The sequence below is a fragment of the Populus alba genome, chromosome 9 (assembly GCF_005239225.2).
Source record: "Populus alba chromosome 9, ASM523922v2, whole genome shotgun sequence".
Classification (NCBI taxonomy): Eukaryota; Viridiplantae; Streptophyta; class Magnoliopsida; order Malpighiales; family Salicaceae; genus Populus; species Populus alba.
Genome location: NC_133292.1, coordinates 2,669,683 through 2,684,165, shown reverse-complemented (window position 1 = coordinate 2,684,165; position 14,483 = coordinate 2,669,683). Strand labels below are relative to the sequence as shown.

General features: G+C 31.9%; 1 protein-coding gene across 1 annotated transcript; it reads right to left on the bottom strand.

The window, feature by feature from the left end:
• Positions 1–621: 621 nt before the first annotated feature.
• On the bottom strand, positions 622–8,383 carry LOC118053832 (transcription factor LHW). The gene is made up of 10 exons (XM_035065216.2): positions 7,730–8,383; positions 6,499–6,717; positions 6,318–6,399; positions 5,879–5,920; positions 5,737–5,796; positions 3,585–5,438; positions 3,377–3,478; positions 2,858–2,998; positions 2,634–2,759; positions 622–1,271 (listed from the first exon to the last, which is right to left on the bottom strand). The coding sequence occupies exons 1-10, from the start codon at positions 7,822–7,824 to the stop codon at positions 1,092–1,094; spliced, it is 2,901 nt and encodes a 966-aa protein (XP_034921107.1). The 5' UTR covers positions 7,825–8,383; the 3' UTR covers positions 622–1,091.
• Between the last annotated feature and the right edge of the window lie 6,100 nt (positions 8,384–14,483).

Genomic DNA, 14,483 nt, shown 5'->3' with positions numbered 1-14,483 from the left:
GCGCCCCTTTCATGCAAGGATACATCGTGGAAAAAACCAGAATCCGGCCGACCAGCTCAGCATGCGAGTGAACAACCCAACACCCGGCCATCACAGTTCGCCGTCCGGTCATCAAAAGCCCGGCCAAACCCAACATAAGGAGAAGAGAAGAGGAAGTGGACTGCAGCCCAGACAAACCCTCCCTAATCTTTTTTTTTTTTTTTTTGGGTGCAACCATATTGTATTTCTTGATGCTAGCCATGGTTTGCAATCATCGACATCAGCGCGTGCCTTTAGCTTCCATATTATAAGTTAATTTTACAGTAACATAAACTAAAGCAGATAACCAAGTATTTATAATATCATAGCTATGGAAAACCCAATCTTTTTTAAAGTTTTTGTACGAATTCTTCAATAATATTCAAGTGATTATAATAAGTTCCAATAAAACACCTGCATTATCATTGCTCAAAGATGCATATTACCATTGCGTCAAGCCAAGGTATAATTTCACTTACTTGAAAACCACACAGATTAAAAAGGGTTCAGGAGGAAAATCAAATCGCTACAGAAACTTGTGGCACAAGAAAGAAAGAACAAAAACAGAAAGATAAGGCACGTTGTTTTACCAAAAGGAAAAAAAAAAAACAAAAGGATAGACCCCTTCATTTCTCATAGCCAACATCCCCTATACATTTGTTAGCCACAATACCCCATTGCTATGCAACCATTTCTCCAGCATACACTTGAGACTAAACTAGGATGCTGCAGCATTGATCTCTAGTCACCTACAACACAACCATTTTACCAACTCTGAAGCTAAATTTTCTTCCCGACCGTAGACGATCCAAACATTACGACGATCCAAACATTACGATATTCATCTCCAAAGGGAACACGATGTCGAAAGTTCTTGGCAAGCCTTTAGCTATCTAAACAAATCTCCAATTCTGTGAGGTGATGTCAGGCATAATCTAATTTTGGGAGACAAAAAAGTTTAGAGAAAGTTAGAACTGCCTGAGAGCTTAGGCTAGATCACATGTTAGTCATGGCAAGCAAAACAGCACTTGCTCTGAACATATCCACGCCAGAAATATTGTTTGTCAGGCAGTTCACCGCAGACCACTAGGCATACCAGTTGCAGGTATAGAGGTTGTTTGGGGGATTGCGAGATGAACCATCATATCGCCATTCTCCAAAGCACCCACTGGTCCTGCACTGCCCTTGACAGTTTGCTCCAGAAGTTGAACAAGCGACATAAATATTTCCATCCTCGTTATATCCCTGTTTGCCTGCATATGACACTTCAATTTAGATGACAGAATGCGAAGATAGTTAAAGAAGCGCCTATTAGACTCATTTAGTATGGCTTTCAGAATGGAGGGCGAGGAAGCAGTCATTGTTATGCACATGATATTTACCAACAATCTAAAGGATAAATTCTGAAATTTAGACTGTAGCTTGGTCATTTGCATAACACATACAAGTGCAAGTCAGAGACATTTTGATCAGGTTTATACATTTCACTTCCCCTGGTCTTGTAGTTCTAGATAAAATGTGAAAGAAAACACTCATTTGGTCATATTATTAGTTTATACATCTTCCCACCTTGAAGATGAATCAAAGAAATGGTAAAAAATGAAGCCCAAACACATGCACAAAGCATAGCATATCTGAAATTTCAAGTTCATCGCAACACTTAACCTCATAAAATTTTTCACAGAGAAATTAATGATTATTATTGTTCAGAGAGATAAAGTCTGAGAAAATTTTGACTAAAACTCCAGCTGTAATGCTCTTTAACATTAAAATGAACAAAAATCACATTCGTAAACAGCCACGTCAGCTAAACAGTCAAATAGAAAAGAAAAATATTGCATCATGCTTGCTTTTTTCATAAAATACATGGTTATCAGAATCATAATCCAAACAATACAAGCGGACCAGAAATTCTTAAGTTTTCCTCAAACTGCCTCCATAGGGCAACAAAGATGTAAAACAGACGTAGATCTTTTCTTCTCACAATAAACATGCAGTTAGAAACACCAAAAGCTTGATGCCTTTAGGTAAAGCAGTCTTTCTTAATGTATTCATTTATATCAAGAAAAAAAAAAAAGATCAAAGCCTTGATGTTGTTTGCTAGAAAAATCAACACCCTAGTTCAGTCAAGGAATAAAAGTACACCAAACCATTCTTTGCTACCTATCAAAAAGTCATCCTGTTCATCCATTTATAATGGGATAATGCAAAAGATCAAAGCAAGACTGAAAAAATCATCCAGTTACAGCCATCACAACCCTTGCGAATGAATAAACAATAACATGGATTCATGAGATAAATGATGCAAAGTAACATGGTTGATTAAACTAAAGGAAATATTTGGATGTGCTCACTAGTGATGCCGAGCAATAATCATTATTTGCTCCAACTTTTCACTAAAATATATTTAAGAGGCATCCCATATGTTTTTCATATGAACAGATGGGCACAGTTGAATTACTGAACTTGATTGTTTCCAACTAAAAGTGTGTGAATAAGAAGCTGCTGGGAAGATAATCCAACAAGGTGGGGACACCCCACATATTCCTTCCATGAGAGGTTACTTGGGAATGACAGTTGATTAGTGCATGCAGTGTTTCAGTTTAGAATCCTACCTCTACTGCAAAACATGCCCAGATCTTGTCATTCCGAGCTTCCATCACCCCCTTCAAGATTGTCAATCCCAATCCCCTAATTAAGTCAGCTATCTCTAAAAAGAAACCTCGTTCTTCACAAAGCATCTGTCAAAAGAGGAAATATATGATTGGAAATAAAGGATAAAAGAAACTTTTTTAAAACCAACAGCTCCAATAGCTGAGCAAAGAAAAAAAGGTATTACCTCCACGAGCATCTGGCGAGGTGGATTCAGATCTTCAACAATGATAGGACAGACCATAGACCGTGAACCAACTTCAAATGCCCACGTTGCCCCTCCCTCAAAATTGTCCTTCAAATGTAGTCCACCTTCCTTGTTAATAAGCTGCATATTTACACAAGAATAAAATACACAATCAGAAACATTTCTCTTCTAACTGTGCAAAAGAACAAAATGTCAAAAAGCTAAGGTAGGATAAGAGTAATTTAATCATTTCCAAAACACAGTGTGCATAAATCTTGATCGATGTCCTTGATAACTGTACTTAATAGGACAAGATATTCTCATATCATGTTTGTGCCTATTAAATTTCATAGGCATTCCCCATCCCTGCTCGCAATACCCATTCGCAGCAGTACTTCACAAAGTTTCCGCAAAACATGAGCATATGATCCCTCTATTGGGTTTAGAAAGGGCAGCAAAAATAGAAACACCCATCCAAATTAGCATGGAAAAGATATAGATAGTATATGTAATAGATACCTTCGAGTCCCCAGTTTGTTTTAGCTTATCTGCATGCTTTGTCACACTTTGCAAGAAAAGCATATGCTTGATGGTGCGTTCAAGCAGAGAATCTATGCTACACTGTTAGACCACAGTAACAGAAGAAAGAATAATACAACATTAACTATCAAAATTAATTATCAGATGAGAAAAGACATGCAGCATAAGGATTAGAGAAATGCATTACTTTTGCTCCATTCGGCACAATCTCGCGCAACTCCTTTACCCGATCTTGGATCATCTGACGATCTTTGGGCCTGGGTCTCAGGTTCTCTCCAGGTTTAAGCCTTTTATGATTTGGTTTGCTTGTTGCGTCATTTTTCTTGGAAAATGCAGTTGAAACACTACTATCATGCCGTGCATTATGCCCCTGCTCAACCCAGGAACTCAGCTGGGACCCGTAAATGGAAGTAGTTTGAGAACAACTTCCAGCATCATCCTTACTGCAGCCAGATCTAAAAGAGGCAGATGCTGTGGCCCCTGCTTTTCCAGGCAGGCTAATTAACTCCCTCTGTACCTGATCAGCCATACCAATCGAGCCATAGGTGGGAGAACCACTGGGAAAGGACAACGTACTGATCTTTGTCAATGATGTCTTGCAAGACAAATTATCATCTGAGCTCTGCTTGGCAGCAGCACGCACCCTAGATACCACAGCATCTAAAAGATCAGTACCCATGTCAGAGAACATATTACTGTCTGATATTCCTTCATTAAGTGAAAAAATATCAGAATTTGCCTCCTGGATACTCGTAAATGCTAAAGCATCTTTAACCATATCTTGTGTCTTCACACATGCCTCTTCCCGAAGTAAATTATTCCACTGGTCGTTGAGTAATTTGTTTTTAAAACCCGCGCCCAAAATATCATACAAGTCATCCCCAGATGGAAGTTGAGCACATGGTTCATCAAGCATAGCATTTACAGTGACTGTATTCTGACTTCCAGAAGCATTCTTCAGGCAATCATTAACAGGACCAAGGATTTTCTCACCCAAATATATATGTTCCCCTGGTTGAGTCAGTGGGATGTTAAGTGCTTGAAACAAGTCGCTATCAACCTTTTTTTCCATAGCAGGTATTTCATTTTTAGTAGGCTTCACATCTGTGGGATGATATTCATGATTGGAACTCCCTGAAAGAATGCCACTCGCACTAAAACGACCCAACAGACTGGATAAATGAGCCTCCTCTGCCCTTGATGAACCAGCATTTTGAATTCCAACCCCTGCCAGAAATGTGGACGAGTGATTAATATCTGCCAACTTCTGCAGTTTCAATAATGAGCACAGAATTGAGTGTGGTCTTGTCTGACCACCCATTTCATCAGGCAACTGTCCAGATATATGAGAGCCTCCAGGAGAAGTAAGAAAAAGGCCTCCATTTGTCCTTACATGGGACAGAGTAAGGCTATCTGATTCATTTTTATTGTGACCAACATGATTTTGAGCACCCGCATCAGAGAAAATCTGCCGTTCCAGTAATTTTATTATGTTATTGTTGGCATCTGATTGACTAGTAATTGGTTGATGATTGAATTCAGGTCTTGAATCAGTCTGCTGGTTCAACCATGCACCAGGATTTGAGGGGATTACTTCTGCTCCAACCACTCCATTAGGTAGTTGGCCCATGAATGGATTGTTTGGCTTCATCACTGGAATAATTTTTGGCTCACAGAAGTCATCACAAGATTTAGCCAAAGTTTTGGTCACGTTATGGATATGAATAGCTGAAGAAGTAGCAAGTTGATTATCCTGAATCTGTCTTGGTTGAGAACATGAAGGTCGGTCGACAATTCTAGAAGCTGCCTGAGATGAGATTATTTGTTGGTTGAAGCTGTCTGCCAAATAAGGAGTGGAGTTTGGCACCTTATAATTTCCAGAAAAACACACAGGAAGAGGCATTCCACAGGAAACAGGTATTCCAATTCTTTCTGTAGATTCATTTTCCATATGGTTGTCGGACAGAAGGGCTCCAGGGATGCACCCTATTTGCAGGATGGAGCTCTTCACAATATTCACAAATCCAATATTCTCCGGAATCTGAAACAGTAAGATAATTTAATAAAATATATGGAAAGCAACAGGCAAACTGCTTTGACATAATGAACAAGTAACCAATGCAATAGAATATTGAAAATTACAAGTATAGCCATAGTATCAGTGGTGAAAAATAAATTTTCAATTGGACACCTTTATAAAACAAGCAGAGTGGAAATGACCAATCTATAAGAAAAATATCCTTACCAGCAAGTGAAGTGAAATTACATACACATGATAAAATTGGAATTTGAAATTCAATTAATTATCACATCAAAGAAACTGAATAACAAGGACTTACAGCCAAGGAAGAACCAAGTTGAAGTACTCCATAAGGACAAACAGGAACAACAGCAATTGTCTGCGAAACAATTAAAATCACTTCCATGGAAAGCAGATTAAATATTATTTCAGAAATTAGAACATACAGAAAGCTAACAAACCTGCATCCCAGCTGAAAACTGGTGATGTGCCTCATTTAAAACCTGTAGAACAGACAAGATTGAAGTTATAACAGGTTTAACCACCAACAGTGCATTTCACAGAGGAAAAAACAGTCATGCTAGTATTGCATTGAGATGTTTTATTGTTAAAATTTCATCAAAATCATTACTCTTTCGAATGTATAGACCACTTAGGTAAATTTTGGTAGAAAAAAAATGGAATGTCCTCATTTCCTCCCACCATTACAGTGTGATACATATCATCAGTAGAGTTTCTGTACTATGATTATACAGGAGAAACGAAAATGAATCCAACTTTCAATGGACTCCAGATGACAAATTGTGCAACCCAGTATAGATAATGGACACAGAGTATGCAATATTCGGTACTACAAAACTCTATGCCACAGCACTGGAAGAAAAAATTATGTTAGCATACTTCTGGGGGATGGGCATCTTTACAGCAATTGTTTGCAAGAATCCACTCATGGTTTCCTGTAAAAGCAGTCCGGCCGACAATTCTGCAAAATTAAAAATCAGACTTTCAATAGGGAAAATGGAGAAGGTAGTGAAAATGTGAAACTAAATCGTAAGGTACATGAAAAAGAAGAAATACATACCCTTCACCGACTATAATAACCTGATTATTTGCCATCATTTTGTTAATAAGCAAACGGAGTCTATCCCCCTCATGAACTCCAAACTGTGAGGAATGAACCTCAGAACCCAAGTATCCTTCCCTTTCTCTGAAAGGCAGTACTAGGTTCTCAGTTCCAGAAGTGCTCGGTGAAACTGAACATAATGTTGATTCGGAGTAACATTCCTCCCAAATTAACAACCTGCAGATTAATAAAATATGTTAAGGATCTTAAGATCATTCAAATCAATAACCGAATTTGGCAAGTAACAAAGACCAAAAAACAAAATAAATCACAGCTTCTGTTTAGTTACCAAAAAGCCAAGATAAAAAACAAAATCAGATCCCATGTTCTGTTATGATTTTTCTTCCCTTTTTTACAACATCTTCTTAGAATCCAAACAGAAGGTAACAAAAAATTTAAGTCACCAATCAGCAGAATCTTCAGTTGCTGATAAAATGGTAACTATTTCTTTCTATTCGAAACCAAGATAACAGGACGGAATGGAATCAAACAAACAAAGACAGATAGAATCAGTGGATTTCACGAACACGAAATCAGTCAATACAGAAGGGGTGTAGTCAAACCAATACAAATCAACTTTTACTGAGATTCTTAAAGACAAAACAGAATAAACCAAAAACACAAGGATCCAGAAACAGAAAGAAAAAGAAAGGGTCTATTGGATTGCGCATCCTACATAAGACAACAGTAACCAATCAGACTTCTGATAAAAAAGAAAAGATAAAAAAAGGGAACAACCAGACTGTAACATATCATTCAAAGACCAAAATAGCCCAAAAAGAAAAAACACAAATATTAGACCCTCTTTGTTTGGTCCCCGAGAAAACACATAAAGAAAAAGAAAACCCAGAATCCTATGCTAACACCATGACAGACCAAAAGATAAAATCACTCATCAGATCCTCTTTGTTTGGTCACTCTGAAAATACAGGAAATGTACAGTTAAAATAAAAGAAAACCCCAAGAAACAAAACACCAAAAACTAGAGTTTTCCCTCTATTTCCTCATCAATCAAACAGAAAAACACACACACACACACACACAAAAGGAATGTCCAAAGAAGTAAAACCCAGAAAACAAAAGGTCCAAGTATATTCCAAGTTACACTTTTGTTTCCCTTACATTATCCTCCATTTTTTTAGCAACCAAACAAACAAACAAAAGAAATAAGGGGAAAAAAAGCACTTACTTAGGATTCTGGTATCCGATCTTCCAAAAAACAGCATAACACCATTGATTAACACAACAAAATGTCTTCAAAACTTCTCTCAACAAAAGACCCATCTCACAACTTCAACTCGCTGACCTCCAAACCAAGGCTTTCCTTAAACCTTAAACAACAACTTAATAGCATGAAAAGAGTAACAAAAGTGAAGTCACTGTTTTGTGTCTGGTCAGTGCCAAAGACTGCACATTTTTTGACAGTCTAACTTCCACGACAGGATCCTCTCCCAGCCTGTTTAGTTCTAAGACCACCACTCCTCTTTCTCTCCGGATCCAAGTTCACTGATATGACCATTCTCTTGCAAGCCATGTCCCCACCACCGACACAGAAAGACCCACGAAGGTTTTCAAACAAGAGAACCAGAATTGTCTATAAATTCCTAGATTATGCCACAAGCTTCTAGCTTGAAGGTGGCCTTGATTTGCTCCATTTTTTACACACAAAGAGAAGAAAAGAATGAGAGAAAAAGAAGACTCAAATCTTTGAGGAGGGAATGTGTACTCTTCTGGTCCTTCGTGCTCTCTATGGCTTTGGTTTTTGGTTTCTTACTTTGGTCTAAGTTCTCAGGATTTCGAGCTGCTTTCTTTGTCTCTTTCTTTCTGATAATATTCTCTTTTCTATTGTGCTGTGTTGTGTTGTGTCTTTAAATAGGAATTTGTTTTTACAGGTGTTAAAAAAAAATTTACTTCTTAAATATTACTTCCTCAAAAAAAAAAAAAGTAGCATTACTCTTTCTACAAATAGATGTATGTAGAAAAAAATATAAAATAAAATATTTTCATCAATTCTAATAAGTAATAGATTTTAATTTTTTCTTCTTTTTATATTTTTTTGTTTTTTTCAAAGTAGACTAATAGAATAATTTTCAAGCTCTATAAATTTATCAAGTTTGAGAATAAATCTATTTCTTAGATAATTTTAAAGATATATTTTTTAAAATTATGTTCATAAAAAATATTTTTAAAAAATTATAATTAGTAAATTCAATCTCACCTAATATATTAACTTAAAATGCCCATAATTCAAAATTTAATTCAGAATTTTAAATTAAACAAAAAAAATAGCTCAATAATAAAATATAGTTAATTTAATTAATTAACCTTGCACATAAATTAAAAAAAAATGAATTAAAAAGGTATAAACTTAAAAAAGTAAAAAATAAATAAATAACAATATTTTAATAAAAATTAGTTACCTAATTAATACAGTAACTCCACAAAGTAACCCATTTCATCCGTTTCAAAATAATATTTTTGTGTTTTAAAAATATTTTTAAAAAAATTGATTTTTTTTACTTTAAATTAATATATTTTTAGTGTTTTTACATTATTTTGATATACTGGTATTAAAAATAATTTTTAAAAAATAAAAATATTATTTTGATATATTTATAAGTGAAAAACACTTTAAAAAGCAACCACAATCACAATCTCAAACAGATTTTGAGAAAGGAACCAAATCCATTCATTGTTGATTTAGAGTGTGTTTGTTTTTTAGGTATTTTTTATGGTTGTAGTTTAAAAAAAATATGGTTATTTAGATTTAGATGCATATTTGATAAAAATTATGATTGGGGTTTATATATAACAAAAAACATGTAAAAAACATTTTTGAAATTAAAAAACAAACAGTGTTGTAAAACTTAATTAAAAAATATATAAAAATTGTTTCATAAAAATTATATTTCAAATTTAATTTTTTAATAAATCTCGTAATATAAAACACAATTTAATATATTACCAAATATCTTATAGGATTTTGTTACACCACAAACATAAAAATTAAAGGCTAACAAACTCACCCTTGAACTTGGCTGAATAACTTAAATTTTGACAGAATAAAAGCTTAATAAAATCTATTTTTTTATTTAAAAAAAAAAAAAAAAGCGCCACATTAAACACAAGGGGATGGAATTACTTGGGGAAAAAGTATTGATTTGAGAGAAAATTACATGTGATGCCACTGACACTAGTTCTTAAAACAGATGTCAGAGACGACAGGAGTGCAGGTTACTGCTCGATGACGTCATGACCTGATTGCCCTTGCTTTTTGTCAGAATTACGTAAATGATTTTTTCTTTTTCTTTTTTTCTTTTTTTGTAGCGAACTTGTTGATGGCGTGGGGGTGGGAGGGGGGTGATAACATATAACAGTATGATGAAAGATTGAGAAGAATGGTGATGATGGGAGATTATTGATTACAGCACCACCATATTAAAATAATAATAATAATAATAATTTTTTTTATGAATAATATTTTTTACTAAAAATATATTAAAATAATTTTTTTTATATTTTATAAATTATTTTTTATATCAGCACTTTAAAACAATCAAAATATATACATATATAATAATTTTTTATAAATAAAAAATTTAGTGAAACAACTTTTAAAAGGTGGTTCCACACAGCCTCTTCAATAGTTTTTGGCACTTCTTTATTTTCTATCACTATCACTGCCTCTCATTTTATTTTCTTAGATAATATTTGTTATTACAGTAGAATTATACTTTTGAAAACTTTTAATTTTTTTAATTTAATTTATTTTATAGCTTGCATAACAACCACTACATCTTCCATCTTCTTAAATATCTTATTTACTCTATCTTTATCACAACATTTTTCATTAAACTAAAAATTATAGTTATCAAACTCGATTTAGAGATTAACTTGGTTAAGGAGCCGAAGTTTCGGATTACATGGGTTGATCCGGGTCAACTCGAGTCAACCTGAAAAAAATTAAAGTTTTAATATTTTATATAAAAAAAAAATTAAAAAACAATTCATGTGAGTATAAGCTATATACATGTTATAAATAATAAATTTTAGAAGATTATTTTTTAAAAAAATATCTCACATTAAAAAAAATATATATTAATATATTATCCTTTTAAATTGAAGTATTTAAATCAAAAAGGTTTTTTTATCTCACATTAAAAAAATATAATTTTTTTCTTATGAACATAGAGTATATATACTAAAGATATTTTTCTAGTATTTATACAGTGAACTTTAAAAATGGTTAATAACCAACTAGAATATATATATATATATATAAAGAGACCTTTGACTAGGAGAAAAAACACATTTTAAAAAAAAAAAAAAAGGAAAACTAGGTCTCAACCGGGTTTTGCCTGGTCGCCCGGGTCACGGGCCAACCAAGTTTTGTCGAGTTTTTGCTCATATTGGTCTTTTGTTTCAAAGACGAGAGAGAAAATCACCATTCATGCAATTTCTGACCGCTAAAATAGTTTTTCTTTGTATTCATGGATTCCATGCGATAAGAGGGCTTGATGGTGATTGTTTGGAGTCTTAATGTTGATTGAAAAAACATATTTAAGTTAAGGAAGCTAAATCCAACTCAGTTTGATTTCAAGTTTTTTAATCTTTTTTAGGTGTTTTGAGTTAATGGATTGGTTTGTATTTATTCTAAAGATGTTGGTGGGGGTGTTTTAGGTTTAAATGGCTTAAAAATTAAACTTTTTGGACAAGAAACACTATCTTGATTTTTTGGGCACCATAATAGTGTCCAAAATCTGGGATTACATATGACATGTTGTTGGCCTATGCAATCAATGTGTCACTAGCATGTTTGTTTATTTTTCAAAAAATAGGTTCACCCACCTTTTTTAAAATTTTAAAAGTAAATAAAACCAAGCTCTGTCATGAATATATAAGTTTATTTATTTATTATATTATATTCATCTAGAAGTTTTTCAATTCATTTTTAGAATTTTTTACATATAAAAACACATTATAAAAGAAATACGAGATGACATGCCCACGCGCTACCGCAAGCTTATAAAACAAATGTATTTGACAGTGTTATAAGTGTGAACCAGCACTAGATAAGTAGTAAAAACCAAAGGTATGATGGAGTCAATATTTCATGACAGAAAAAAAAAGTTGTGTTGGTGATCAAAAAACTTAAATATTGAACAAAATAATTTTTAGCAATCTATAGTGTTTTGTGAGGAAAGATATAGTGTTTTCGCCACATGATTTAACTTTTCTGCTAATAAAAAGCAAAAAAAAATACAAAGCTAAATTCTCTACTAACTTAATATTAAAAAAAAAAACCAACAAAGATAATTTTGGAAGGAAAAAACCTATGAGAAAAAACGTTGTAGCAATTAACAATGTTTTGTGAGGAAAACTGTAGTGCTTTTTCCAATAAAATCGACAAAGATAAATTCAGAAAAAAATTATTAAAAAAACCATTTAGACAAATATTGTGGCAATTCACAGTGTTTTGTGAGAAAAGCTACAATGTTTTTCCCATATGATTTAGCTTTATTGTAATTATAATTATAATTCTTAACCAACTCAATATTAAAAAAAAATTGACAAAGATAATCTTGGAAACAATCACATGGGAAAACATGGCAACAATTCATAGTGTTTTAAAGAAAAAAATATACAAAGCTAAATTCTCAATAAGCTCAATATTAAAAAAAATAAAATCGACAGAGATAATTTTAGAAAAAAAAACAAAAAAAAGGAAAAAAAAAACCATGTTGGAAACACTGTAGCAATTCACAGTATTTTGTGATGAAAGCTACAATGCTTCCCACATGATTTAGACTTATTTGTAATGACTTGTAATTGCAATTTTCAACCAGCTTAATATTAAAAAAAATAAAATTGACAAAGATAATTTTGAAAAAAATCATAAGAAAAAAAAAAACCTTGTTGAGAAATACTTTAGTAATCTACAGTGTTTTGTGAGGAAAGCTACAATGATTTCCCCACATGATTAAGCTTTATTACAAAGTTAAATTCTAACCAGGTTAATATTAAAAAAAAATCAACAAATATAATTTAAAAAAATATTACAAAAAAGAAAACACAAAAGAAACTGGAAAAAAAACCATGTATGAAAAAACACTGTGGCAATTCACAGTAATTTACGAGAAAAGTTACAGTGATTTTCTCACATATTGTAACTGTAATTTTTAACTAGCTCAATATTAAAAAATAAAATAAAAAAAGATAATTTCAGATAAAATTATAAAAAAAACTATGTAGAGAAACATTGTAGCACTCAAAAATGTTTTTTTAATCACAAAACTAAATTTTCAATTGGCTCAATATTAAAAAAATAAAATCAACAAAAATAATTTTGAAAAATAAAAAAAATAAAATAGAAAAACCATTTGGGAAAATATTGTAGTAATCCATAGTATTTTAAAAGAAAAAAATTACAAAGCGAAATTTTTAACTAGCTCAATATTAAATAAAACAAAATTGACAAAGATAATTTTAAAAAAATAAACAAAAAAAAGGAAAAGTTGAAAAAAAAAGTAATTTTGGAAAAACAATGAAAAAAAAAAGTACAAAGAAAAAAAAATGCATTGTTAATTATTATTATAATTTACAGTGTATTGAATGTGGGTAAACAATGAATTACCCAGACCTTGTAGCTTATTACTTAATAAAGAAAGAAAAAAAATAAAAGTTAGAAAAAAAATAAAATAATTTTGGAAAAAAATGAAAAAAAAGGGGAAAGTTGGAATAAAAAAGTAAAAAAAAATGCAATATAAATTATTATTTGTAATTTACCATAAATTGGATGTGAATAGACAGTAAATCACTGACAACCTTTAGCTTATTACTTAATATGACCCGTGAAAGGGACAGGTCAAATAATTAACTAGTAAAAACTAAAAAAATGAATGGAAACAAGGCTTTCGGACCTTGACGGCACCGTGATTTGCTACGGAGGATCCATGTAATCTCACGTCAGATTGCGAAAGAACGTGAAAAAAATCAGAGCACCGAGTCGCTGCAAAAACCTATCCTCAGTTAAGTGTGTGTGTGTACAAAGAATAAAAAGAATTGTCTTCGACAACTGTTTAAAAATAGAAAACACCAAGGGTCGAAGAAAATCACCATATTTTTTTAACCCGGCTCGGCTGGCAAGTTGACTCAAAACTGGAATAGGATTGTATTGAAGAAAAAAATAAAAAATAAATAAAATTCAGTGTGACCTAACTAACGCAGTAAATTAATCCAATTAAAAACTCGATTATAATTAATTATTATTTTTTCACTAAAAAAATATCATTTTAATTATTTTTTAAAAAAATAACTTAAATAACCTGATAATTTAATTAAAATCTAATAACTCCATTAAAATTTGAAACCAAACTTTTTAAGCGAGACCGGATGTAAAAATTATTTAAATCACAGTAATAACATTTCCCCAACGCCTCGAAAGCGCCACTACTACACTTGTTTTAGTTTCTTTGATGATGTTAACGATATCATCACGCATTAAATTCATCATCTACTATCAACTCCTTTAATCATCAAAAGATAGTGGATAAATTCTTAAATGCATGATGCTTAGAAGTTGTGTATTTATAATCTGTTTATTTTTATATTTTAAAAATATATTTTTAATTGAATGTTTTTATATATATTTTTATATTAAATTATATATTTTAAATTATTTTGATATGATAATTTTAAAAATTATTTAAAAAATAAAAAATATATTATTTTAGTATATTTATAAGTGAAAAACAGTTAGAAAAGTAACCGCCATCAAACTCTCATATAACTATTTATTACTTGAATCTTGATGAATTTAATCTATTTAATTATTATATCATAAAGAAAAACTATCTCTTTTTTGTTTTATGTAAATTATGAATTGATAAAACTTGCTATGAATTAAGAGAAAAAAAACATGAAAATTCAAGAAACAAAATGTA

Bases quoted from the DNA above. Each gene is read 5' to 3' on its own strand.
- LOC118053832 (XM_035065216.2), bottom strand. From the start codon at position 7,824: ATGGGTCTTTTGTTGAGAGAAGTTTTGAAGACATTTTGTTGTGTTAAT. The intron at 2,999-3,376 runs GTATCTATTACA...GTAAATATGCAG, and splicing joins AACAAACTGGGGACTCGAAG to CTTATTAACAAGGAAGGTGG. The intron at 2,760-2,857 runs GTAATACCTTTT...CTCTTTTGACAG, and splicing joins CTCGCCAGATGCTCGTGGAG to ATGCTTTGTGAAGAACGAGG.